Raw genomic sequence first — 25,459 nt, 5'->3', positions numbered from 1 at the left:
AGATTGACCATCAGATTTACTTGTTCTCCAAGTTAAATTCCTCATCCACCTTGTGCAAGGTATCCCAAAGGATGAATTATTCTTGGGGGGGCGTCAGTCAAGACTGAGGAGGGAGGTGTTCAGCATAGGATAACTCTCTTCCTCAGATTCTAAGGAATCCCAGTTCTCTTAAAGAGGTACAGCCCTCCTCCTCTTACCAGGAGAAGCTTCCAAAACAGCTACCTGTTGCTGGCTGGGCTCCCTGGACTTCATGAAAATTATAAACTCCTTGGCCAGCTTAAGCAGGTCCTGTGCTTCAACTTGGGCTGATGCAACTGATAACTGCACAAGTCTAGCAAGTACTCTGAGAGGAAATGATCTTGTCTGTTAGTCAAAAAGCCTTCTGTTAAACAGAACCTTAAATTTGCCCCCATGAAAGTAACCTGGGTGTTGGGTGTCATGCGACTTCCGGACATTCTGCTTCCCTACCAGGGGAGGGGACCTTTGATCAGCCAGGCTTAGAGCATTGTTGATTTGCTACTCTGACACCTAGGCCTTTTCCACTTCGTGATTTTTGATTTTTTTGTTTTGGACAAAAGGGCCTTGAATTGCTGGGGTAGTTGCTGTTGATTTTGGGTATTGGAGAAAGAAGAATTTATTTAATGCTTAATTTGTTTCATCTCCTGGTTCAGACTTTTGACCACCTACTCTGACTGAAATCCAAAGATAAACTCCTTGTTTATCAGAGTATTAAGGAGCTCTGCTTTAACATTGTCTGACAGGGAATGTGTCCTCCAGCCAGACATATCTCCTTGAGACAGACCCTGTAGCAACACCCTTGCATGACACATGAGCATCATAGCCACATTTGAGTTAATGTCCGGACAACAGAAGACTTGCACTGCACAACTCCTAGATGCACTTTTGAAGGCTCTTTGCTCGTTTCCCTGTGCCATGGTTTTAATTTTTCTACAGACTTGAGCCTGGAGCAATTTCCTACATTCACAATTAAACGATTCTTTCATCATTCAGTGAAGGATAAATACAAAACACAGGTCCTTGGGTGGCAAGGCAGAGAAAAAGGTGTCTAATGACTCTGTGTACAAAAATTCTTGTGAGGCAGATGCTCTACATATGCAAGTTTGTCCTCATTCTCACGCTCAGTCTCCCTAGAGGGAAGGTAACCATTTTTCTTTTTCCAAGGGAGACTCCAGACACAGGTTATTGGGTGGGCTGTCTAGACTTCATGAAAGGCTGGGTAGGATTTCATGGAGAAGCCCTGTGGAGACACCAGAGCAGAAGCGACAGGGAATCTGAACAGTTCTTGAATGATCTTGTCTTGTATCCCCTTGGCTTGGACTTGCTCCTGAAGAGACTCAAGGAATTTCTCCATGTGAAACCTGCAGTTCAGATCTCATGGCCAGGGTGGCTGATGTGGAGGTCAGTCTGCCAAATCAGTGTAAAGAGAGTTAACTCTCCCTAGCATTTCGCAAACGGTTCTTGAAAGCAGACCCATATGATCTCTTAGCAGACTCCACCAAAGCTGGATTCCCCCATTACAGTCTTACAGAGCTGATTGTCAGAGTCCAGGATTCTACAGAAGTGGTCTTACTTCCTGGGGCACGGGAAAGAGAATCAGGCTGCAGTGATGTCAGAAAATGCATCATGTTAGAGATTTGTGGACTGGAAGAATGGCCAGGGGTCTAGGCTCAGGACCACATCATGGAGCATCACAAAAGATTCCTATGACTGGTCTGAGCTTAAGAGAATTCCAAATTGACAGATTCCCTTCATCCTATGAAAGGTGTCTTTAAAATACGTCTTCAGATAGTAAAGCAAAGGACAAGGTGTCTTCCAAGTCGGTATTTAGATATTGCTGTGAAGGTACACTTGCCATATAAGCAAACCTAGTCTCATCTTCTGACTAAGAAATCAGTCTCCTTGGGGAGTGGAGGGGTGCCCTTTTCCCAGAGGAGGATCCTGGTACAGGTTCTTTTTCCAGGATGGGCTGCCTGAACTTCACAGAATCCAAGATGTCCTGCACCAGCCTGACAACCTCCTGTGGACAGATCTGGGCAGGGATTTCAGGGGATACTGATCACAGTTAACTGAGGAAAGCTTACCGGCCAATTTAGCTTGGGTGTCTTATGTATAGAAGGGGCAGATCATGAGCAGGTGTGACATAAATCCAGACCCTATGCATTTCATCCAGAATAATAATGAAAGGAATACCACCCTCACCTTCAGTGGCCAGAACTCTAGTGCTGGAAAACAAGACTGAGGAGCAGCTTCGGACCCAACTGAAGTCAGTTGGTGTCAGCTTGCGATAACGTGGACTGAGACAAAGTCATGGCAGCCTATAGAGAGGGATTCACCACAGGACTCTGCCTAAAAGGCATCAAAACCAGGGGACTGCAAAGGCACCTCAGAGTCAATATTTTCAAAAACTGGGTGGGCAGCCAGATATTGCAATGTCATTAGCCTATCGCAAATTCTTCCCCTTCAAGCATTAATTCTTATTCTTCATTAGAGATGACAGCCTGGGAAATGGCGGATGCCATAGCATGCCAAGGCCTAGTACTACCAGACTCCAAAAACTGACCAAGGGATTCTACCCTACACCTTATAGTAATATTAAACTAGACACAAAATGGGTAGTTGGGCATATCATGCCTTGGGCCAAGACAGAATAGACAATACCAGTGGAAGCCTATGAGGGATTGGGTACACACGAGGAAATGAAACTTTCTGAAACATTAAACAACTAAATAATATTAGAAATATGAACAGATTCCACAAATACTTTACTGAATCTTTTAGCTTTGGACCAACCAGCAGACTGACAATACTAACATTCTGGTGCAATAGACTGCATGATATGGTACAAAAGAACTGAAGATAGCACCGGCTGATCACTCTATAAATCACAAACAATGATGTTGGCTACCCAAAGCATCTACTGGATGGGGAATGGTGAAACCCTTAGGCTGACCACTGGCTTCTGAACAGCAAGACGTCCAAACACATAGTACTGCAACACTGGCAATAAAGAACATCCTGTCCTACTGACTCCTGTGATGGCTACCCTCCAGTACTGCCATCCTAACTGAGTAGAGGCAAACCTCCAGTTTTTCACTTCTCCACAGCAGCTTGGTAGCAAAACAGAGCTGCAAACTTATGATTCTCAAACTGAGCTTCATCACAGGCAGACTGAACTATACTGGTGCAGGTCAGGATTGGTGATCTGACAGATGCAGGAACACATCATTTGCACATGAGAACTTTCTGACAAAACAAATGGACTAAGATCCACACAATGCACATCATAAAGAATTAAAGCATAGGTCTGTGTGTGTACTCCTACACAATTTTTCTAATAACGCTCTACATTAGGAAGTATCTTTTGCATCTGGGCTGCAGCTGAAATTTCCTCAGACCAACCTACTTCCCCAGTTAACATAGATAAAAAACAAGCTAAACTTCAAAACAATAATTTCATGCATTAACACTAATGTCAATGCACTTACACGAAGAGCCTGTCTACAGCAGATGTCAATCTGCTTACTTTAAAGAAAGCCTACTTACTACTTAGTGGAATCCGAAAGTTGATATTCCCTTCGTCTGTCATAGCACTCTTGAATCCCAGGGTCATTCCATAAACTCTTGACTGCACTAACGTATGGCTGCTCAAATGATGAAATCTTTTCTACATCCACTTCTCGAACCAACTGCGCATTGTTCTAAAAGCGAAGGGAAAAATAAAGAAATGTGCCATAATTGCTCTGTAGCACAATTCACACCCTGCCCAACAGCAACTTCTAGTACAGCTGCTAAACTGACATGCAATCAACAACAAAAATGTACACACAATCTATGACACATCAAGGAATACAAGATTTAACGTCACTCTAGGATTCAAAAATGTTGAAGATTATCATAAACCAACTCCAGGAGGGTGCCACTTCATTTCTGGCTACATCTGGGAGCTCAAAACTCTCAGTTCCCAGAAGCAGCAATTCTGCTGTGCTCAAATTCCACATGACAAGAATTCTTCTGAGGCATAGCCCCGCCTGCAAAAAATACAGACAGCTATGCAGCTTTTAACACCTCTGTGACCAAAGGCATGTCTCTCCACTTCATCTCAATTGTCACACTTCTTACTTTGTCAGAAATGACTACTCCACTGTTTTTCACTAGAACCATATATTTCAGGTGTGTATAAGGGAAACTCCTTATTTGCATCAGATAACGAAAACAAAATTATTAGCATCATGATTTATGTCTTTCCTGTTACTTCCAGAAAGGCACCTCCTGCATACCACTCCCACAACTTTACTGGGATAGTTTCTTTTACTGGACCTCTTATCGCTACTGATGCATTTCAAAATGATAATTGTGGGCCACAATGTCCTACAAAAAATGATTCACAACTTCTGCTCCTTATTCTAGAGTCTGCCATTCTGGCCCCAATCAAATTATCAATATAATCTCCACAGCACTAAAAAACACTAATACAGTTGTGCCCGGAACTCCTAACACATAGTGGCATTAGAACTTTATCACAACTGTACACCAAGAACATCCAATGTTGCTATCATGACTTCTGGGATTCCTGCCTGCTGGAGCCCAAAAGACATCCTGAGTTCCAGAGCCCTGCTTTTGCCGAGCTCCATTCCACCTGGACAGGAGAATGTCACCGATATACAAAAGAAGCTTTGTCTGCTGTCATCCACAAATTCTTGCTTGTACTGGCTAGACAAACATAACAGATGCGACACAGCAATGTGACCTGGAAGCATCATCTTGACAGAACAAGGGAAGCAATGAGCAAATTCATCTCTCTTGGGTATAAATTAGTTTTGAAGAAAGATGGGTGTCTGGTAAGGCAGGTGGGAGCTAAATAGAGAACCTATTCCAGCCACAGAAAGCCCAACCAAAGGAAAATGAGGGCATGGTGTGATTGAAGCAGCACAACAGTGAACATACTCAAAAACATTTACAATTGGTATGTTCCTATCACAACTGTATTATGGTCATCTTACTACTCATTTCCCAGAAACTGGGACTACAGCAAACTCAAACTGGAGCTAAAAGGATCTGCAGAGATGAGACCATAGAATGTTCACAAAACCTGCACCTGTCTTATACAAAACTTAGGTTACAAGGCAGGTACCTCGAAAATGGACTGACCATCCCACAAAAGAAAAAAAATAGCAGTAGAGGCTGCATGGGTTCTAGTAAAACAGACCTTAAAATACCCCTCTATACATTTACCATACAAGCAGTAACAAAAACAAATACAATGCAATCTGCCTTTTTACAAGCATTTTACAAGCTTTTTCTCCTCCATCCCTGGCAGAGGAAAAGAACAGTTGCTCAAACGCCTTGAGTTTATCTATGTCCAAAAAAAAAACTCAGTTGCCTACACACATGCAAAAACAAAGCAATTATTCCCCCTCACCCCATTTTGGTGAACTGAAAAAAAGGGAAGTGAATGGACTGATTACATGAAAGTTTAGTCACCACTTAAGGCATTAAGTATATAACTAGTTCTTACGGACAGCTTGTGCTTTTGGGGAAAAAAAAAAAGTTCTTTGCACATAGGGGCTTTGCAGTTCTGAAATACTTCAAGCAGACAACCACAAAAATGGCAATCTTCCAGGGGAAATAATGGAGGAGTGAAAGCACCAACTTCAAAGGGTGGCCAAGTTAATTTTTTTGTTGTTGTTTAACACAAATGACATGACAGGGAAGTACATCTGTGTAATCCCAAGTGCATCAAACTCTGCAAGAATTGCTTAACTGTGAGTCTAGAGGAAAACAAAAAAAGAAAGCTTAAATGACTGATAACAGCACGTTCAGTGAGACAAGACAATCCTGTTTAAAAAAGATTGGGCAAATAAGTGAGAACCAGTGACATCTAAACTGCAATTTGTCATGGTCCTCTGCCAAGGCACCAGAGGGAAAAATCTTTAATACTTAGCTTGTATGATCTCCTTACATTTGGTTCTAAGCCAACATTTTGCACACCCCTCTGAGAACAAGTGCCTGAATGGTATAAGTTTTAGACCATCCAAGCAGTCAGCCTTAAGAGTCCTTAAGATGTAGTACACAGGCTCTGTTTTTAGTCCAGTGGTCCACAGACTGAGGCAACATTAGAGAGGCTCTGACTGGCTTGGCGAGTGACAACCAATGCTGCCTGGACCAAAGTTGGCTTAACTGCAACTTTGGTCTCTCCTGCTTCTCTTTTGTAATACACTAAGGTGAATAGGTGGGAATACATACACCCAGCCACAGACTGGAAAAGGCATCTGCTGTCCAGGGTCCAGTAGTTGCAATCTGTGCGCCAAACAACTCCTCCTGGAGAAGCAAAAAGGTATTCTGGCACACTCTCCCAATAAGTTAATTCCAAAAGCATGCCCCTGATTATTATCCATTCATGTGGGATTTTGCCCTGCTCAGCTTTTTGGCTGAGACATGGGTACAGAAGGGGTGGGGGACTACCACCAAAGTAATGAAGGAAAGGAAACTATACTGCAGTGAATCTATTCAAACAAGTTTGATTAAGTTCCCTTAACTGCACTATGCCCCCCGCTCGCATGAATAGCTTGGACTGTTCTGTCACACAACCTTTGAAGAAGATTCCCAAAACTTAACTGTTTTGGGAGGTGGTTACTTCCAAGGGAGACTTGTAGGAGCCCCTGAAGAGTAGCAGAATTAAAAAAACCTAGCCTGCATCTGGATAAAGTGCCCAGTCTGTAGTGTTTAGAAATGGTGTTCTCAGATGACTGACTGGATGCTTTGAAAGTAGCACAGGTACTTACTCCTCTAACAAAACCAGTAGTAGCTGTGGAGGCTTTAGCAGAATATCATGGATATATCCCTTTAGGGACTTAACAAGGACCAATGAGCTAGCCATTTTGATATATTCTGAAAACTGGGTTACCTTATTTACTGGTAGCAAAAGAAACAAAGCTCATCATAGTTTCATTTACTTGATTTTAAACATGTAATACTGTAAACATCCAATGAATGCAGAATGCCTTCACCCTCTTTTTTTCCCCTAATCCACAAAAGACAACTGTAGACTGGTTCAATACTACTTCTGCTACCATATTAGGCATTTAAGACAATTTAGTACAGAGGCTCACACCCTGTCCTTATGGCTCACACCCTGTCCTTATGGAAGGGTTCAAGGGGTTCCTAACATTTAAGGGCACAAGGTTAAAATTCTCCTACACAAAGTAATTGCCATAATGACAAACACTGGTAGTTTCAAGAACTAAAAATGGCAGGCACTCAACATGCTTCCTGAAACTTTCCCAGCCTAGCATATCCCCTTCCCTTAACCATAATCCTCAGCAGATAATGCACTCCTCTATCCAGGGCACACAAACTCACAAGGTGGAGCGATCAGAAAAAAAACAAAGAAAGGGCTAAGGCTACCCTGAAGAAAGAACTGTGCCCAGTGGAATCCTAGGTAGGAAGCAAAGAGCCAGAAAGTACAGCTATTTAGATACTTGCCACAAATGTAGATGTTAAAGCATCTTCACTGTTGCAGAAATTACTCATGGAATTTCCTGCCTTAAAGCCCAACGCCAGTCCAAATACCAGAGAGACTGCCCTCCCAAAGGCCTGGCGGATACCCCTTTCTCAAACATCAGGACATTGAGTGTATAAAGGCTAATGAGATGGCACCATTTTTCAGGTCTTTCTAGCCCCTGACTGGATTGCCACTGTCTCCACAAGTAGCTAGTAGCATTACCTGCCTCATAAGAGCCCCCAGAATAAAGATGGGATTATAAAACAGGAGAAAACTTAACTGTAGTAGGAGAAGGGTCCTAATAGTAAAGGAGGGTACCCACTCCAACCCTGACTCAGAGAAGAAAGAAAAAGGCTACGGTGGAAGGGAACAACTACTGCAAAGTGAAGATACTAAAATGTCTACATTTATGGCATATTCCCAAACAGTACAACTATGTACACACCTCATAAATGTACATGTTCAAGTGCATTCCCTACTGCAGTCATAATTGATGGGATTTTCTACAGCAGAAGTCCTTGGCTAGCCTACCAGAGAATTTTCCCTCCTGCTGTAGCCATCAGAAATTCGACCGATAGTAAAACATCTGGGTATAAAAGGGGGTCAGCTGGCAACATAACCTCAGTACCTTTTTCTCCCAACAGATAACCCTCTAACAGGTCCCCAAGGTCAAGAGCTTAAGTACAGAAACTTGAGTATGTACATAAGAGGAGGGAACAATGTGGAAGTAGAGACTGGAATAACCAATCCAATCTCATGTGGCAAAAAGGGAATGATGGACAGAAAGAATACCGCAACAGTGAATACACAAACATCTAAATTTATGCTAAGTGTATACAACTGTATTATACTCCATGTTTCACTGTTGCAGTCATAACTGATGGGACGCCTCACAAAGCTGAAAGGAGGATGGATGGAAGGTTTAGAGACCAGAAAGGATGCCCTGCAAGATGGCAGTGGCAAACTCCACTATGGATTTGAAGGCTGGAAGGTGACCGTGTTTGGTGAAGGTATGCACAGAAAACCAAGCTGTGGTTTCCAAAATATTATTAGTGGCCACCCCTTTAAAAAAGGGCAACAGATGTAGTGGTAGCCTTAGTGGAGTATAACCTCATACAGTGGGAGATCCATCTGGGTGTCCCCTCAGATTTATAGGCAAAGGCCACAAAAAGCTGGTCAGACTTCCTGACATGCTTTGTTCTGTTCTAGTAACGGAGTTGCCTATGGATATCCAAAGTATGGAGAATTCTTTCACCTTTGTTTTCAGAGTTAGGAAAGAAGGCAGGGCAAATGAATGGTCTGAGTTTAGAGAGATCTCTGTAACCACTTTAGGCATAAAGTCAGAGTGGGAAGTGATGAAAGGTTCCACACAAAGTCCTGAAGCTCTGAAACCCTTCTACATGAAGTTAACGCCTTGCAGGAAGGCAGTCTCTTCCAGGTCAGGAATTTGATACCTGCAGAGGCAAAGGTGGGAGGGTGGGCTTCTCCAGAATGCAAATACGATCCCACAAGGGCAACAGGTAGCTTCCTAGGTGATCTAATATGGATAACCCTCTCAGGAACTATTTCATGAGAGGAGGGGGCAGAGTAGGCAGATAAGCTGAAATTGCATAAGTGTGAATTTTAACAGACGAATAAACAAGCGTTTAATTTAATTAACTAATTAATTTAGTTAAACATCTGTTACCAGTAAAGTCCAAATGGACACAGGTCCTTTTTCAACCGAGGCCTGGGGAGAAAAGCTCCATGAGTAACAGTAAATTTTAATGCACACTACATAATCAATAAAGTAAACAAAATGTAGTATACACAAGAAAAAACAAATTTGTTACATCTTAACAAAACCCAGGCTATGAACGTAACGAGTACGATTTGTAAAGGATGACTTATGTCAAGATATAAGGTTAACACAAGTTGGTAGGAATAAAGGATTAAACACCAGGGAATAAGTTTGATATGGTTGGGGTATACTGTGATGTATCAGAGCATTCATGAGGGTTAAGTACAGGAACATAGCCATTTATTTGTTAGATAAGCTTTAAGTGGCAGCTTAAAGTGGTTAGTGTATGAGATTGAGAGAATGGAGTTAGGGAGGGAGTTCCATATACGAGATATATAGCTGCAAAATAAAGATTCTCCTGCAGTGCTGTCGGTCTTGGAGACCAAGTTCTTATTGTTAGAACACAGTGGTCTGCTGGAACTGTATAGAAGGATGAGATTTTGCAGTGCAGGTGCACTTGTTGGTTGTGTTATAATTTTGCGAGTTGGAGAGAGTTGGTTGTAAAGAATAATGTTGGGAAGCTCAAGCCAGTCTAGTATCTTTAAAGCTGTACAATGATGCATTCTATATGGGCAGCCAGATGCAAACTTAGCAATTTTATTATAATACGCTTCTAGCTTAGATAACTCAGTTTTCCTAAGCCTAGTTAAAATTGGAGAGGCAGATGGGGTTTGTGCTAATGTAATTTTGGCTATTTTGGTCAGGAACCTTTTGTGCCTAAACAGACTTCCAAGTTTCTTATGGACCTTTTTACTGTTAGGGAGACATGCAAGTCAAATTTTAGGTTATTGTCTAATTCCATTCCAAGAAGCTTTGTATGGGCTGTCAGAGAAATGATAGTACTGTCTTTGGCTATTATGTTAAATGGTGGGCATGAGATAGATGTCTTGTTAGGTTGGAAGAGTAATAATTTAGTTTTGTTTGGGATGAGGACTAAATGGGCATTGGCTAACCATGTTTCAACAGAAGTGGAAGATTCCTGTGTTTGAGAATGGGGAGCTGATAGAGAGAATGAAGAGCTGATAGAGAAGTGGCAGCACAGTTAAGTGTTGAATCATCTGCATACTGTATTATAGAACCATGTGGAGTAGCTGTGTGGAAATTATTAGTAAAGAGGGAGAAAAGGAGAGGGCCCAAGATGGATCCTTGGGGGACACCAATGGATAAAGGAAGGCATGCAGATAGGTCGCTTTGCCATAGAACAGACTGTTGATTGCCAGACAAACAGTTATGAGATAGGTCGCTTTGCCATGAACCAAGCTGTGGCAGATGGTGAGAAGGACAGTTTAGTTAGTACAGCTATTAGTTTGGAATAAGAGATCATATCAAAAGTTTTTGATCAGTCTAGAAAGATAGCAGATACAAAGTTGTTGATATTCCTGTGATGGTTTAGGGTATTAGTAAAGGATAAGACCGCTGTAGTGGCACTATGTGATGGGTGAAACCCATGCTGAGTGTTTGAGAGAAGGTTATTTGTTAGTAAGAATTTCATGACCTGGAGATGAATACACCTATCAAGTAGCTTAGAAAGAGGTGAAAGAATAGCAACTGGCAGATAGGTTGTCAGTTCTGTGAAAGTCGTTTTCAAGAAATGGGATTACATGGGAAATTTTCAACAGTTGAGGAACCTTGTTTTCGAGAATGGATCTCTTTATAAAGGATTGATATTGGGAAGGCTGTAGATTCAGCTACAATTTTAAGGTATTCACTGGGTAAGTTATCTACGGCAATTGTAGAAGGTTTTAGTTTCTGGAGTAGTTTTTCTATAGTGGCTGTAAGAACGGGGGAGAAAGAACGAGGCACTACTGGTTGTAGACTTGGCTGGTTTGGTATCAGGAGTAGGGATTTGCTGCTTGGAAAGGGCAATTATAGATTCAGTAAAATGTTTGTTAAAAATGGCAGCCATGCTATAGGAATCATTGTGGATGTTTGGGGTTGGTGTAGTTGACTTTCCTGGGTGAAGGATTGAGTTTATAGCCATCCAGAGCTTTTGAGGGTTTTTTTGATGTGTGTTTTGAATGTTAAGATAGAAATTTATTTTATCCGGTTTTGTTTTTTTGCCTTATTTCTAAGTTCCTGATACTGTTGATTAGAAATTACTGTGTTAGTCTTACGCCATAGTTCCCAGGCTTTATCTCTAGTTTTCAGAAGTGCCCTAGTGTCTCTGCTTAGCCAGGGGGCATAGTTTGATTTTACTCTGACGGTTCTAACAGAGGCATGTGCATTTAATACATCTAAAAAGGGTTTATTAAAGTAGTTCACTGCATCATCTAGGTCAAGGTATTTGAGTGGAGTCCAATTTCACTTTGTAGGTCAGCTAGGAAGTTGTAAAGATTAAAGTTAATTTTTTTCTGAGGTGTTTAAACATAGTAGGTTTTGGTGGGAATGTGTGTTGTCCTACATGAAATGTGGGTAGATGGTCGCTCAGACCATCAGGAAGGCAACCTGACTGGAATGAGTGAGAGGAGTTTAGTAATATCCAATCCAAGGTTGATTTCTTTATCTATTTGGGTAGGCTCTTGAACAGTTTGTATAAAATCATGCAAGTTTATGTGATGGATGGGGTGATCTGTATCACATGCAAACCAGTCAATTAAAATCACCCAGTATGAATGACTTTAATGAAGCCTTGTGTGTTAAAGGCAAAAGCACTCAGTATTTTTGTCTTAAAGGAATTAAACTTTGGTCTCTATATCTCGTTGTTTGGGTTTTATTTTCTGGTTCTTAGTTATTTGTTGGGTGCCTGGAATGTGTTGTGGTGGTAAGTAGTGAAGTGAGATAGTAATAAGAGTGTAGTACGAAGTGATAGGTGAAGCACAAGCATGTTATAGGTCTAGGAGGAGGAAACCGAATAACAGGAAGTGCGTATAATTAGATGGACAGAGTGAGGGAGTGTCAGCCTAGTGCATAAGAACAGAAGTATTGGGGGCGGATGAGCTATGGGGGCAGGGTAGGGGAGCGGAGTGAGCCTGAAGGGCAAACTGAGCGGGCAGAGCAAGCCCCAGCAGGAGGGAGTCCAAGAAAAAACAACAATCAGGAGCTAGGAAATGTAAGAAAGACAATACACTGTTAGAGCTTTTAATCTTACAAAAAAAATATGTTGCTAGCAAGCTCTTTAAGGACGAGTAGTGCTAAGGGAATTGAGAATGAACAAAAGTTTTGTTTTGGAATAGTTTTAATCAGGCTTGTGGATGGCCCAAGCAAATTGCAAACAGAAAAAATAGAGTGAGCAGAAAGTGAATAGTACAATTCTAGGAGAAATGGAGGCAAACTGGGAGAGTGTAGAGGATATTAGTCAGAGTGATGGAAGGATTATCAGAAGAGACAGAGTGTGTATAAGAAATGGTACAGTAAGTAGGTGCAAAGATAAAGTCCAGGGAAGATGAAAGAATCACAAAAGAGTAGGAAACAGTCTATGCAGATCATAAGACACATTTAACAACCTACCAAGTCTAATAGGTTAAAGTAGCACCGTAGTTAGGCAAGATATTAGTTAGAATGTGCAACAAACACTGTTGCTGCTTTTCAAATACCAAATAAACAACTGTATGTTTCTACTTACAAACCCAGTTAGCACTGTAGTTAGGTGAGATGCAGGTTAGACTTTGCAATAAACACTGTTCCTGCTTTTCAGATACCAAATAAACTGTACATTTTTCCTTACTATTAGCAGGTATGTTTCTGCTAACTAATACCAACTGAAACTGCCGTTAGCTAACAAATACTGTTTCCGCTTTTCAAATATCAGATACCAAATAAACTGTTTCTCCTTACTGGTAACATGGTATGTTTCTGCTATCTAATACCAATTAAAACTGTAGTTAGGTAAGATGCTGGCTAGAACTTGTAACAAATGCTGCATTTCTGCTGTTAGTGTACAAAATAAACAGCACCTGTATGTTTCTGCTTACTAATACTAAATGCAGAATACTGTGGAGCAGACATCTATAAAGGAAACGTCTCCATGAAGCCCCTCTAGCTTCGTAGGTAAGTTTAGATATGCAAGTATGCATATACACACTGGAGTAAATCACCAAGCTCTACATATACAATCAGCGGTAAAAAAAAAGCATCACAGTTTTGTCACACTATGCTCTCTAAACAGCAATAATAATGTAGCACTAATATAGAACAGCATAAAAATCCCTGTAAATTATGACATTAAACAGACAACACTAAAAAGGCATATGCATATAAAAAGAAAAAAAAAAGGCTTGCAGTGAGCACAGACTAAGGGAAGCTCCTGCAGGTTGGGACTATACTACATGTTAAAGATGGCTCCCAGAGGAGTGGGTATCAATATAGTCTCCTATGAGAATGGCTCGGGTGAAGGGGAGGTAACAATTATCAATGTGAGACTGGGTAGTTAGAACTTGTTGTAGAGCAAGCCCCAGCAGGAGGGAGTCAAACAAAAAAAAAGGAATAAACAATCAGGAGCCAGGAAATGTAAGCAAGACAATACACTACGTCAGAGCTTTTAATCTTACAGAAAACAAAATGTTGTTACCAAGCTCTTTAAGATAGAGTAGAGTTAAGGGAATTGGGACTGAACTAAAGTTTTGCTTTGGAATAGTTTTAATCAGGCTCTGGAGCTCAATTGTTTGCATACAGAAGGAATAAGCATCTTATACAATTAGAGTATGTTGCTACCTAGTGGCAGACTGGATTAAAGCTCTCCAAGTTGGAAGCAGAATGGAGCTCGATGCAAAACATCCTGACAAGTATGAAAGGATGAGAGGCATCAGAGACTGAAGAGGGCTCTGTCCCTCTTATCTGCACCATACAGTGAGAATCTTTTTCATTTGGCAGAGCAATAATTTCTTGTGCTAGGTCTCCTGGCTTCTTTTAGAATGTCCAGGATCTGTATGTCAAGTAGTGACCCTTTCGGGGGGGGGGGGGTCACATATCATCCAAGCTATTACCTGGAGTGGGTTCAGGTGTATGATGGAACTCTTGTTCTGTGTTAATAGGTCCACTTGTTGAGACAGAAAATAGAAGTTATGTACTCACAATAACGTTCTACCTGTTGCCCATTTTCATTCTTTTGCAACTAATGGGTTTGTATCTGAACCTCGGATCAGACTATGCTGTTACACTAGCTCCTGGCCGCCAAAAACTCTCAAGCTCCTTCTCTACCCATAACTCACCAATCCCTCAGTTCTTGTTTGCTGCTTGACAGGAAGACTAACCCATATGCCATAATTGGAGTTCAATACAAAGGACTTTGAAGTTCTTGAAGCCTCTTGTTCCTCCGGAATTCTGTCATTAAAAAAGGAGGGGGGGGTTAAGAATGAAAATGGACAACACAGATAGTGAGTACATAACTTCTTTAGCTGATGTTATCAATTTTCCCTCATTCCTCAACTAATGGAGCAGAGTCCCCAGCTACCTAAAATCCTGGATGGACTATAGGGAAGGATATTCCTGAGGACAGTTGAACCAAAGGCTGCTCTTCCACTTGAGACCAGATCTACTCTGTAAAGAGTGATAAAAGTATGAGGATTTGACCAGGTTGCAGCTGCACGCATTATCACCCATAGAAGCTCTAGACTGGAAAACAGATGAAGTTGCCATAGATCTGGTTGAGTGAACCTTTAACAGCTTTGGTAAGGGGAGATTCAATTTGTTATAGATAAAGGAAATGCAATCTGTCAACCATCTAGAGTTACCTTTGTAACCGATTCACCCAATTTAGTATGTACAAAGGAAACAGTTGATGTATTTCCAATCTATTTTGTTCTGTGTAGGTAGAAACAATTGGCTATGAACATCCAACAAGTGCAGCATATATTCCTCCTTATTTGCAAATTTTGGAAAGAATATTAAGTTAATGGACTGGTTGATGGATTCTGACACCACCTTAGGAAGGAAGGAAGCATTGGTAAGCAACATGATCCTATCCTTATGAAAAATCAAACATGGAGGTTTAGAAGATAATGGTTGAAGTTCTAAAAATTCTTCTAGCAGATGCAATTGCCACCAAGAAGCATTTTCCAGGTCAGGAATTTAAGATCACATTTAGCTGCCTGTTCAAAGGAAGAATGAAATGCATCTTGCAGTATCAAATTTAAATCCAAGGTGGTACTAGCAAAAGAGTACCTCTCAAAAAGGCCTTACAGAGTTTAGAGGAAGCGAATGAAGAATTCTGAAATCCTGCAAAGTTAGAGATTGCTGCCAGTTGGACTTCAATAGTTGATGAACTAGGACCTTCACTGAATATATTTGCCAAAAATTCCAGAACAGACTGAATCTGAGCTAAGATGGGGTCTATGATTTTGTTCTGCCCAAACAAATAATTTCCATTTACTCTTGCAGAGTTTCCTAGTAGAGGGCTTATGGGAAGATAAAAGTATGGAACGGACAGGGGAAGAGAGTACTGGTTGTCTGACTATTAAAGGAATTGGAGAAATCACGCTGTTAGTTTGAGGTATGAGATATACGGGTGAACTGTGCCTGTCAGGTGAGAGAGGTCATCTCAAACTGGATCCGGAATCTAAGGAGGACATAGCAGATGAGGCCAAAGGAAGGGAAACCAAACCTGTCGAGGCCAGTATGGTGCAATGAGGATGGCCTCACTTCAACTGGACTGCTTTCCTGGAACAGACTTGGTTGGATTCGATGGTGGTTGGACTGAGTAATTTTAGATTCAATTTCTTTTTAGGTTCTGAGGAAGAAGCTGAAGACTGAGAATGTTTAAACCTTTTTGTATGGTCTTTTCTGTGTTTGGGAGATTGATCCCTAGTAATGGCTTTGGAGAAAGAAGCTGGCAGCAGCCTTTCAAAATCAATTTGTTTTTCCTGTCAGCTAGTGGTCATGGGTTGAATCCACAATAGACACTTCAATCTGGTTGTAAATTATCCTGGCCCAAACAACAGACACAGACTATGGGCAGCGAAATAAGGCAGCTTATGCCCACACTTATAAAACCCTGAAAGACCTTTCTCTGACATCCTGAAAGAGAAACTATAACAGAAAAAAAAAAGTTTAGTTTATAAAGGCAAGAGAAAAGTTTAAATACCAACAATTGCAAAAAAAAAAAAAAAAACTTCAAGCGTACTGTAAGAGGAAAAAAAATTGCCAACTATGTTAATTAAAGAGGTATACACTACATGTAAAGGGAGTTGGGAAGGAAGGCTAGGCCTACCAACAACTGCAGGAAAGAGTACACTCAAAGGTGTATGAAAACAGAACTACAGCAGAGATTATTTACTAAAACAAACAAAAAAACACCATCACAAAATTAAGTAGACAGTCTTTCTGATTTGGAATATCAAAATAGGCTTACGAGAGCTGAAAGCAATGCTGTCTAGACGTGACTGAGGCAAATGAGATTTGAGTGATGTTAGGGGTTGGTGCATTATGGGTAGGGAAGCAGCAAGAGTTTTTGGAGGCTGCAAGCTAGTGTAACGGTAGAGTCAGGTCCAAAGTTCAGATTAGAACCAGTTAGTTGAGGAATGAATGAAAACTGGCATCAGATTCATGGTTCCTTCTTGCTTAGACTGAGCATTAGAGGATACCAGTGCTGCCTTGGCCAGTCTGGAGTTAACAGAATGATTTCTGGCCCTTCTTCCTTTATCTTAAGCAGTACCCTCTGGACCAAGGTTACTGGAGGAGAAGAAATCAGTCTTCCAGGCTGCCCATGTTTCGGCCCTTGAGCAAAAAACTTTCAAGTCAGAGTTTTCTCTGGTGGCAAAAAGTTTCTCTGGCACACCCCATTCTTTGGTTATGCTGAGAAAAACCTCCCAATGGAGTTGCCACTCATCAGCTGACAGGCTCCTGCTTAGATCTACCAATTGCTTGGTTTCTCCTAGTAGGTACTGTGCCACAAAGCTGCAGACCTAGGAAGTTTGCCTTTTCCCAAAGGTACATGGCTAGGTAACAAGGAGGCAAGAGTAAGACCGTAAAATCCGCCCACCCCCATTTATGTACCATGCAACTATAGTACTAGGAGTACTCCTTGTTTCCAATGGTCTTTGAAGGCAGTCAGACCTTTCTGGACTGCCATCAGTTCTTTACGATTGATGTGTTTGTTTTTGAATTGGGAGTCCCATCTGCCCCAAGTCTGAAAGTTGTCGTAGCGGGCCCTCCAGAATAATCCTGAGGCATCTGTGGTCAAAGTTTGGTCCCGAGCGATGAACCTGAAGGGAAGGCCCAGGTTGAAGAAGTGTGCTCAGGCCCACCCAACAAACTCTCTCCTTAGACAACAAGCTTAACTCTTAAGAGGAGGGATTCAGAATGCTGGCACCAGACATTTCTGAGGTACCACTGCAGCTTCTTCATATGTAGCATGGCGAGGGGAATTACGAGGTCCAAGAGGCCATGTAACACAAGGCTGTGAGGAACTCTGGCTGTGAGGCAGTTCCTGAGAAGCAGCTTTTCGAAGTACAGAGCTAGAAAGGTAACCTTGTCTGGAGGAAGGATGGCTTTCTGAAGTGAGGAGTCCAGTAAAGTCCCAGAAACACAATCCTGTTTGTGGGGCTGGTCTAAGACTTTTGGGTATTATAGGTTCATAGGTTTATACTAGGCTATCTGCCCTAAGGCATTTATAAGCCTAGCCCAAAGTTTTGTGGCTTACGCCACCCCTTATGTTAAAAAATATTGTGCCCATTAGTTTGTTGTGCCTCTGTCCAGCAGTGACACAGAGATGATTCCCGGGGTAAACCTACGATCTCCCATCCACTGGTCAAGATTTCTCTTGAACAGAGCCAGCGAGGTGCTCTGCCTCACATGGACTGGGATTTTATTCCACAGCATAGGGAGTCTCTGAGTGACAAATCTATCCCTCCAGCATGTCTTATTTATATCCATGCTAAGGTTTAAGTCGCTTGCTCTAGTGGATCTGGTAGATTTGGATTTTTTGAGGTGGAGCATGTCCATTAATTCCGGGTTGGACATGGCCTTGTATGTCAGGCACAGGTCACCTCTGAGCAGACTGTATGCGACTGAATAGAGCTGGAGTTTCTTCAGTCTGGCAGCATATGACAGATTTTGGAATCCCTTTATCCTTTTGGTGAGGAACTTTTGGGGTCTCTCCAATTGCTGCAGGTGTCGGGTGAGATGCATCCCGAATGGGGCATTGTACTCGATCATTGGTCTGATAAGTGAAGAGTACAGGAGAACAATGACCTCACTTGATCTGGATGTGAATCCCTTCATGATCAGGTGGGCAATGTAGAAGGTCTTTCTAACCACTTTAGCAATGTGAGTGTCAAAAGAAAGGCCACTGTCAACCTGGGTCCCCAGGTCCCTGATAACCTCTTCTGTGCTTAGTGGATTGCCACCTATATGGTAGCTTGGGGTTACCTTGTTTTTCCCGAAGGGTATGACTATACATTTTTTGGCATTTAACTTCAGGCCATGGCTCTGGCACCAGCTATCAGTTTCCGTGAGACCCCTCTGAAGGATATCTGTGTCCAATGTACTTTCCACTATGGCGCCCAGTTTGCAGTCATCTGCAAACTTCGTCAGCCATAGTCCTCCTATGTTTGCCTGTACTTCTGAGAAGTAGATGCCGAACAACAGGGGGCCAAGGACTGAGCCCTGTAGGACACCACTTATGACCGGCTTGGAGTCTGACATGGTGCCAGCAACTCTGACCCTGTGGGTTCTGTCCTTTAGCCAGTTTGCAACCCATCTGTGACATATGGGTTTACATTTAAGCTGGCAAGTTTCAAGTTTCTCTATAATACCGGAGTGGGGTATTGTGTCGAAAGCTTTTGCAAGGTCAAGGTAGGCTGTATGGACTGCCTTTCCCTCATCAATGGCCTTGGTGACTGTTTCGAAGAAGTCGACCAAGTTCAAAAGGCATGATCTGCCCTTGACAAAGCCAAACTGGGTCGGGTCCAATGTCTGCAAGTCCCCTATGTCTTTGTTTATGAGTTCCATTATGATCCTCTCCATAGCTTTGCAGACCAGGCTTGTTAAGCTTACGGGGCGGTAATTACCAGGGTCCATAGAGGCACCGCCTTTGTGGAGTGAGACCACAGTTGCCGTACGCCACTCCTTGGGCACGTATCCTGTGGTAAGGCTAAGATTAAACAGCTGCCTTATGTGCGGGTTTAGTTCCTCATTGAGTTCGTGTAGCACACAGCCGGGGACACCATCCGGTCCCATTGATGCTGTGTTTTTAGCTTTAGAGAGAGCAGCTTTTACCTGCGCATTTGAGATGTCTGGGAGGCTACACTCCGCTGGGATAGTTCTCTCTCCTTTTGGGGGGGAGAGGGGGGTGAAGTTTGCACTGAACCTGTCCGCCAGTATGTTGGCAATGTCTGTGGGTTCAGTGATTTTTGTATCATTTTGGACCAATTCTGAGCATATCTGGGAGATTCCACCCAGGTTTCTAACATAGCTGAAGAAGGCCTTATGATTGTCTTTTGAATCTATGGCAAATTTTCACTCAAAGTTGGCCTTGGATAATTTTATGAGTGCTCGTATTTTTTTACTAATAATGATCAAGGGTGTCTTCTCTTTTATGGATTTTGCTCTATCATGTAACAGCTTTCTCCTCTTATTGTAAAGTTTGTTTATGGCTGGGGTCCACCAGACTGGACGTTTGCCCTTGGTAGAAAGAGTCTTGGTTTTATTAGGGATTGCCTGATCCATGCAGTCCTGGAGGTGTTCGTAGAAGGCATTTGTAAGGGCTTCCTGCAGCTTGGGTTGTGGTTTCCACTGGCTCGGGGGCCTTGAAGGATACCACACCAGTCTTGAGTAGTGTGAAGTTTGCTTTAGAGAAGTTCTTCACTGTGGTCTTTTTTGTTTGGGGTGGGGGCGGGATGTGAATTTCCAGTGAAATTAGTTTATGATCTGATCTCACCAATGAGGGATATACTTCCGGTGTGGAGCATTTTGTCCCCATGTTTGTGATGATGAGATCTAGTATATTTTCTCCTCTTGTAGGAACGGTGACTAGTTGTTCCATGGCATTTGAATTTATGAAATCCAGGAACTTTTGGGCTAAAAAGTTGGGGCTTGAGTAATGTTCCCAGTCTATATTCGGGTAGTTGAAGTCACCCAATATAATGGTGTTTGGAGATACATTTATACCCTCCAGTGTCTTCAGAAAGGCTGTGTGGGGTTCCTGAGTTTGAGAGGGTGGCCTGTAACATGCTACAAATTGTAGAGCAGTTTTGCCTATGGTTAACTGCACCTGGATGGTTTCCGATGCTTCGTGCGTTGCCACCAACCTGGAGGTGTGGGTATCCTTGATGAATATGGATACACCCCCTCCTTTTGTGGTGTGGTCCGGGTTTTGGGGCCGGAACGCATGATATGAGGTAAAACCTGATAGTGCCGGGGTGCTCTCAGGAGCCTTGAACCAGGTTTCAGTTGCAGCACAGACATCGATGTTCTCCATACTGAGAAGGGCCTCGAGTGCGTGCATTTTGAGATTTAGACTTCTGGCATTGAGCAGCATTACCCTTAGTTTCTTCCCATTTTTGTTTTCTAGGGTGGTAGGTTTAGAATTTGAGCCTTGCCTAAAAAAGGCACTATGGGGGTGGCAAGAGCCTTAGCCAATATCCGGAATCCCAGGGGTGACAGGTGGAAGCCGTCCCTTGCGAAGCAGCGTGGCTTGTCAAGCATGTCATCCCAGGCAGACAGACACTGGATCCCCTTTGAATGACACTAGAAATTAAGCCAATTGTTAAAGCTGATCATCTCGTCTCTATGTTGTGGCATCATTCTTGGTGAAGGAAGGATACTGCTCAGGGTCAGGGTCATACCTGCCTGGGCTACATAATCAGAGAGCTCCTCTATGTCTCTTTTCATGTAGTCCAGGGAGGTAAGTCTCAGGTCGTTCACACCAGCATGGACAATGACTGTCATATTTGTACTTGCTGTGGAGTGACCCGAGTGCTTGTGTTATGTGGCGGATTCTAGCGCCCGATAGGCAGCTTACTGTGACCCTCTCCTTATTCAGCCTGGTGAGTGGGACGTCAGTGTGTCTGACTATGGAGTCACCTATGATAAGTATGTTTGGTGTTGTATTTGGCCTTAAGGGCTGTGACTGCTTTGCACACGATTTTGTGGTTTATGTGCTGCCTGTGGTATGTCATGAGGTGGCAGTTGCTTGGGTGTCCGCTTTGGAGGCCTCTGCTGTTTAGGTAAATTTTTGCTCAGGTCTTTGTGTGTTTATGTGTTTGATTCATTGTTGTGATAGCTTTATGTGAGACTGGTTTTGTGGTGTGTGTAGTTGCCTTCTCCTCCTGTCTGGTCTTGCCAGTCCTGAGTTGAGAGAGCTCAGCCTCCAGTTTGGCCAAATAGCTGCATATTGATGGTGAACTCCAGCAAAACCAGGATATCTTGGGTGTAAAGCAAAACTGCTTTAATATTTTTTCTAGATCTGTTGCCTGAATGAACAAATCAAAGCTTAGGTAAATTTCAACACCCTCTGACCTGCAGAAGGCTATCACTAGGGCTAAGTATTTGTAAAATCCCTGAGTGCAATAGACATGCCATAGAGCACAGCAAAAAAAAAAAAGAAGTTATGTACTCACCACAACATTCCATATGTGTTGTCCATTTTCATTCTTCCACAACATGTGGGTTTGGATCGGATCCACGGATCAGACTTGGCCGCTTTCCATAGCTCTATGATCAGTTTCTTGAGATCCTCCCTTACCATAAGGCCTCATTCCTCCAGAATACCTCAGATCAAGTTTGCTGCCAACATATTTACAGTACATCGACATTTTTATACATATTATGAACGGAGAAAAAAGGACTGCATAAAATTCAGCTCAAATAGTACCATGGTTCCTATAGGCATATCCATCAGGTCTCTCAATCGTGGGCAAGGGGAAGGGGGGAAGCTGAGAAGAATGAAAATGGACAACACAGATGGAATGTCATGGTGAGTTCCCAACTTCTTTACCTCATCTTTTCATTTGTTATTTAACCTGTCCCCACCTACAACAACATTGGGTGGCCCTCATTGAAGGATGTTACAGAGCACTGTGGAACCAAAAGCAGTTCTACTTCTAGAGATGATATCCAGTTTGTAATATGCAATAATGGTATGAGAGTTTGACTAAAAAGCAGCTGCACAAATGTCATTAACAAAAACTATGGAACAGAAAGCATGAGATACAGACATTGATCTGGTGGAATGAGCTTTCAAACGTTTATTTAGGGTCATACTTTTGGAAGAGTACACGTAAGAAATGCAACTTGTTATCCATTTAGACAGTAGGGTTTTGGAAACTGGCCTTCCCCTTCTAAAATTAGAGGAGGAAACAAAAAGCTGGTCTGATTTTCTGGAAGATTTTGTCCTATCTAGATAAAAATGCAACTGTCTATGAACTTCTAGAAAATGCAGTGTATTCACCTTTGTTTTGGAAATTTGGAAAGAACACTAGTAAGGTTAATGACTTGATTGATACTGTATTCAGATACAACTTTGGGTAAGAAGGAAGGAATGATGCACAATTTCACCCTATCTTTATGAAAAATGGTGATATGGATGACAGTGCTTGCAACTCAGATACTCTTCTAGCTGGAATAATAGCTACCAAAAATGCAGTCTTACAAGACAAATATTTTAAATAAGTCATAGCTGAGGGTTCAAAAGGGGGATAAAAGAGTTTGTACGATTATGGTTAAGCCACAATGAGGAATGGGGTCTTTTGTAGGAAGTCTTAGTAAGATACACCTAAGAAAAGCCTTAAACAATTTGGAGTGATGAGTTTTCTCCAATTTGAAAACCTGAGATGGCTGCCAGTTGTACTAACAGTAGAAAAACTTGCTCAGTCTTGGAAAATTGAAACAAAATGTAAAACTGCTGGAATAGGAGCTATGAAGGGGTCTAAATGTTTTTGCTGAGCTGATATAGATAACCTTTTCCATTTGCTCATATACATTTTTCTAGCAGATGTTTTCTGCAACTCTATCAAAATCTTATGCAGAAAGCCTTGTATTTCTAGCCATCATCAGAACTGGAGAAACCATGTAGTTAGTTTTAGCCCTGAAAGATACGAGTGAATCTGCCCTGATGGATGGGACAGAAGATCTGGACTTGGTTTCAGTGTCCATGGACAGCATATCAGATGAGACCAAAGGAAGGAAAAATCAGAACTCTCAAGGCCAGAAGGGAGCAATGAGGAACAACCTGCTCTTCAACCTCTGTGCTTTCTGGAGGAACTTGGCGATGGGAAGGTTAAGCATAAAAAGACCGGAAAGACAAACATGGCCTACAGCATTCCTCAATAACTGCCCCTGTGACGGCATCAGGGCAAAAAGCTTGCTGCACATTTTGGAATGGGATACAAAGAGGTCGCAGCAAGGTTGATACAATTTGTGGAAAATCATGTTTGACATTGACTGTTTTAGAGACCACTCATGAAGCATTAGGATAATTCTGCTGAGCCTGTCCACTAAAATTTGCACTTCTCCGGAATGTGCATTGCAATTAAGTGGTTGGAAGAAACTGCACATTGTCAAACCCTCATTGCTTCTTGTTGGTAAGATCAGATTCCTCCCCTGCTTGCTGATGCACCAAACTATCTACATGTTACCAGTTTGTATTGCAATAGTCCCTACAAGGAGAAAGCTCAGAAGGGCTTGCAATACTACCGATATGAAAATTGGTGTCCTGCGTCAACTACAGGCTTTGTACTGTCCAAACCAGGTAATGCCCCCCCACACACACCAAATGGGAGACGTCCGGGTTTGACGTGGCATTGGGAGCAGGAAAAACAAAGGGATGGCCTTGTTCAACTTCTTCTGAGTGAAGTCACCATAGAGGAGAGTTCTTGCACACTTGAGATAACTTTATAACACGACTCAGCAGGATATATGAATATACGACCATTGTTATTGTATGAGAAAAAAAGATGTTAAAATGCTTTATCGAGACTGTAGAAGCCAGTAGTGGTTGTGACACTTAATTTTGGCATTTTAGAATGTATTCAACCCAATATAAGAGGGGGAAATATAAAAAAGAAACTGGGTGATACAGAGGCTAGATGGCAGATTAGATTAAATGCTTCCATACACCCAGGAATTAATGACAGTATTTCTATCAAACCAATTTTAGAAAAAAAAAGTTAGAGTATACATTTTTTTTTTTTTTTTTTACTATGGATCGCTAGTACTTTATGTTTTGATTACTGGAGATTTTAGATGCACATTATTTATTCATTCATTTTTTAGAATGTATATTTATTAGGGGGTATGGGTACATTATTAACTAGGAATAAAAAGGACTATAGTTAGGTCATTGAATACACCAAGGTATTTTATGCACTGAGCACTTTAAAAAGTTAACTGACTATTAATGAATTGTGGTCTCTGATAGGCTTATGTATATTTAAAATGCTTTTAGAATGCTGTTTGGAACATATGATGAAGTCTAAGAAGGAGCAGATGAAAGCGCTTAACTTTATGTTGGAAATAGTTGTTTTAACTTTTTATTTTTTCAAATAAATGGACTATCGTTTATTATTGGTGCTGGTGCATATTTCCATGCAATAGCAGCGAACAGATATTGTTTTTGTGTTTCATTACGATTCAGCAGGTACTGATGTAAGGACCATTGGACTTGCCAGAGTCCACTGCAGAATTCTCATGTGCAATTATGCTGTTGGCATCAATGTTACTGTGCACCTGTGACGTCCCGTCCCCTGGGTCAGTTATCAAGCAGCCTGAATCCTCGACACTCACACCGGTGAGGGGCGTTCACTAAGAACAAAACTAGACACACGCAGTATTTGCAGATGCAGCTCTCAGCATCAAGCACAATTTCCCTTAAGAGCACTCAGAAAAACACACTCAGTCCGGGGGCTGAGTTTCCTTCTCTCTCTCTCTCTCCAGGCCCCCCGTAAGACTCCCCACTGGCACAGCTGTAGAGTTTGAGTGCTCAGCAGTGTGTCTAAAGTTCTCCAGCACCCACTCTGTGAAACCAGTGCTCTAGGTCTCTGCTCCAAGTAGCTGCCACATGTGAGATCTAATTTTCATACACCTGGGAAAGGCTGGCACAGATTTACTAGCTATGCCCCTTTGCCCAGATTTTAAGGTAGCTACTGCCACCACACACTCAAAAGCCAGCAACTCCAAGGCTCTTGTAAGGGTATCCAATTACAAGGAGTGAAATTAATATTAAAACAAATGGTAGTGTTTCACCAATGCAGTAAGGCATTCAGGAGTGGCCACAATATCACCAA

At 42.0% G+C, this 25,459-nt stretch overlaps 1 protein-coding gene across 1 annotated transcript in view; it reads right to left on the bottom strand.

Moving 5' to 3' along the window:
* The window catches only part of LOC122787178 (guanine nucleotide-binding protein subunit alpha-11), a 490,815-nt gene that overhangs the window by 308,081 nt on the left and 157,275 nt on the right, over positions 1-25,459 (bottom strand). Inside the window, exon 3 of the mRNA XM_044053758.1 lies at positions 3,565-3,719. Coding sequence (XP_043909693.1) covers positions 3,565-3,719 — 155 coding nt within the window. The remainder of the gene's footprint in view (positions 1-3,564; positions 3,720-25,459) is intronic.

This window comes from Protopterus annectens, chromosome 13.part0 (assembly GCF_019279795.1).
Source record: "Protopterus annectens isolate FY-2018-M chromosome 13.part0, PAN1.0, whole genome shotgun sequence".
NCBI lineage: Eukaryota > Metazoa > Chordata > Ceratodontiformes > Protopteridae > Protopterus > Protopterus annectens.
The sequence above is the reverse complement of the archived record's forward strand: the minus strand, read 5'-3'. Positions and strand labels throughout refer to the sequence as shown.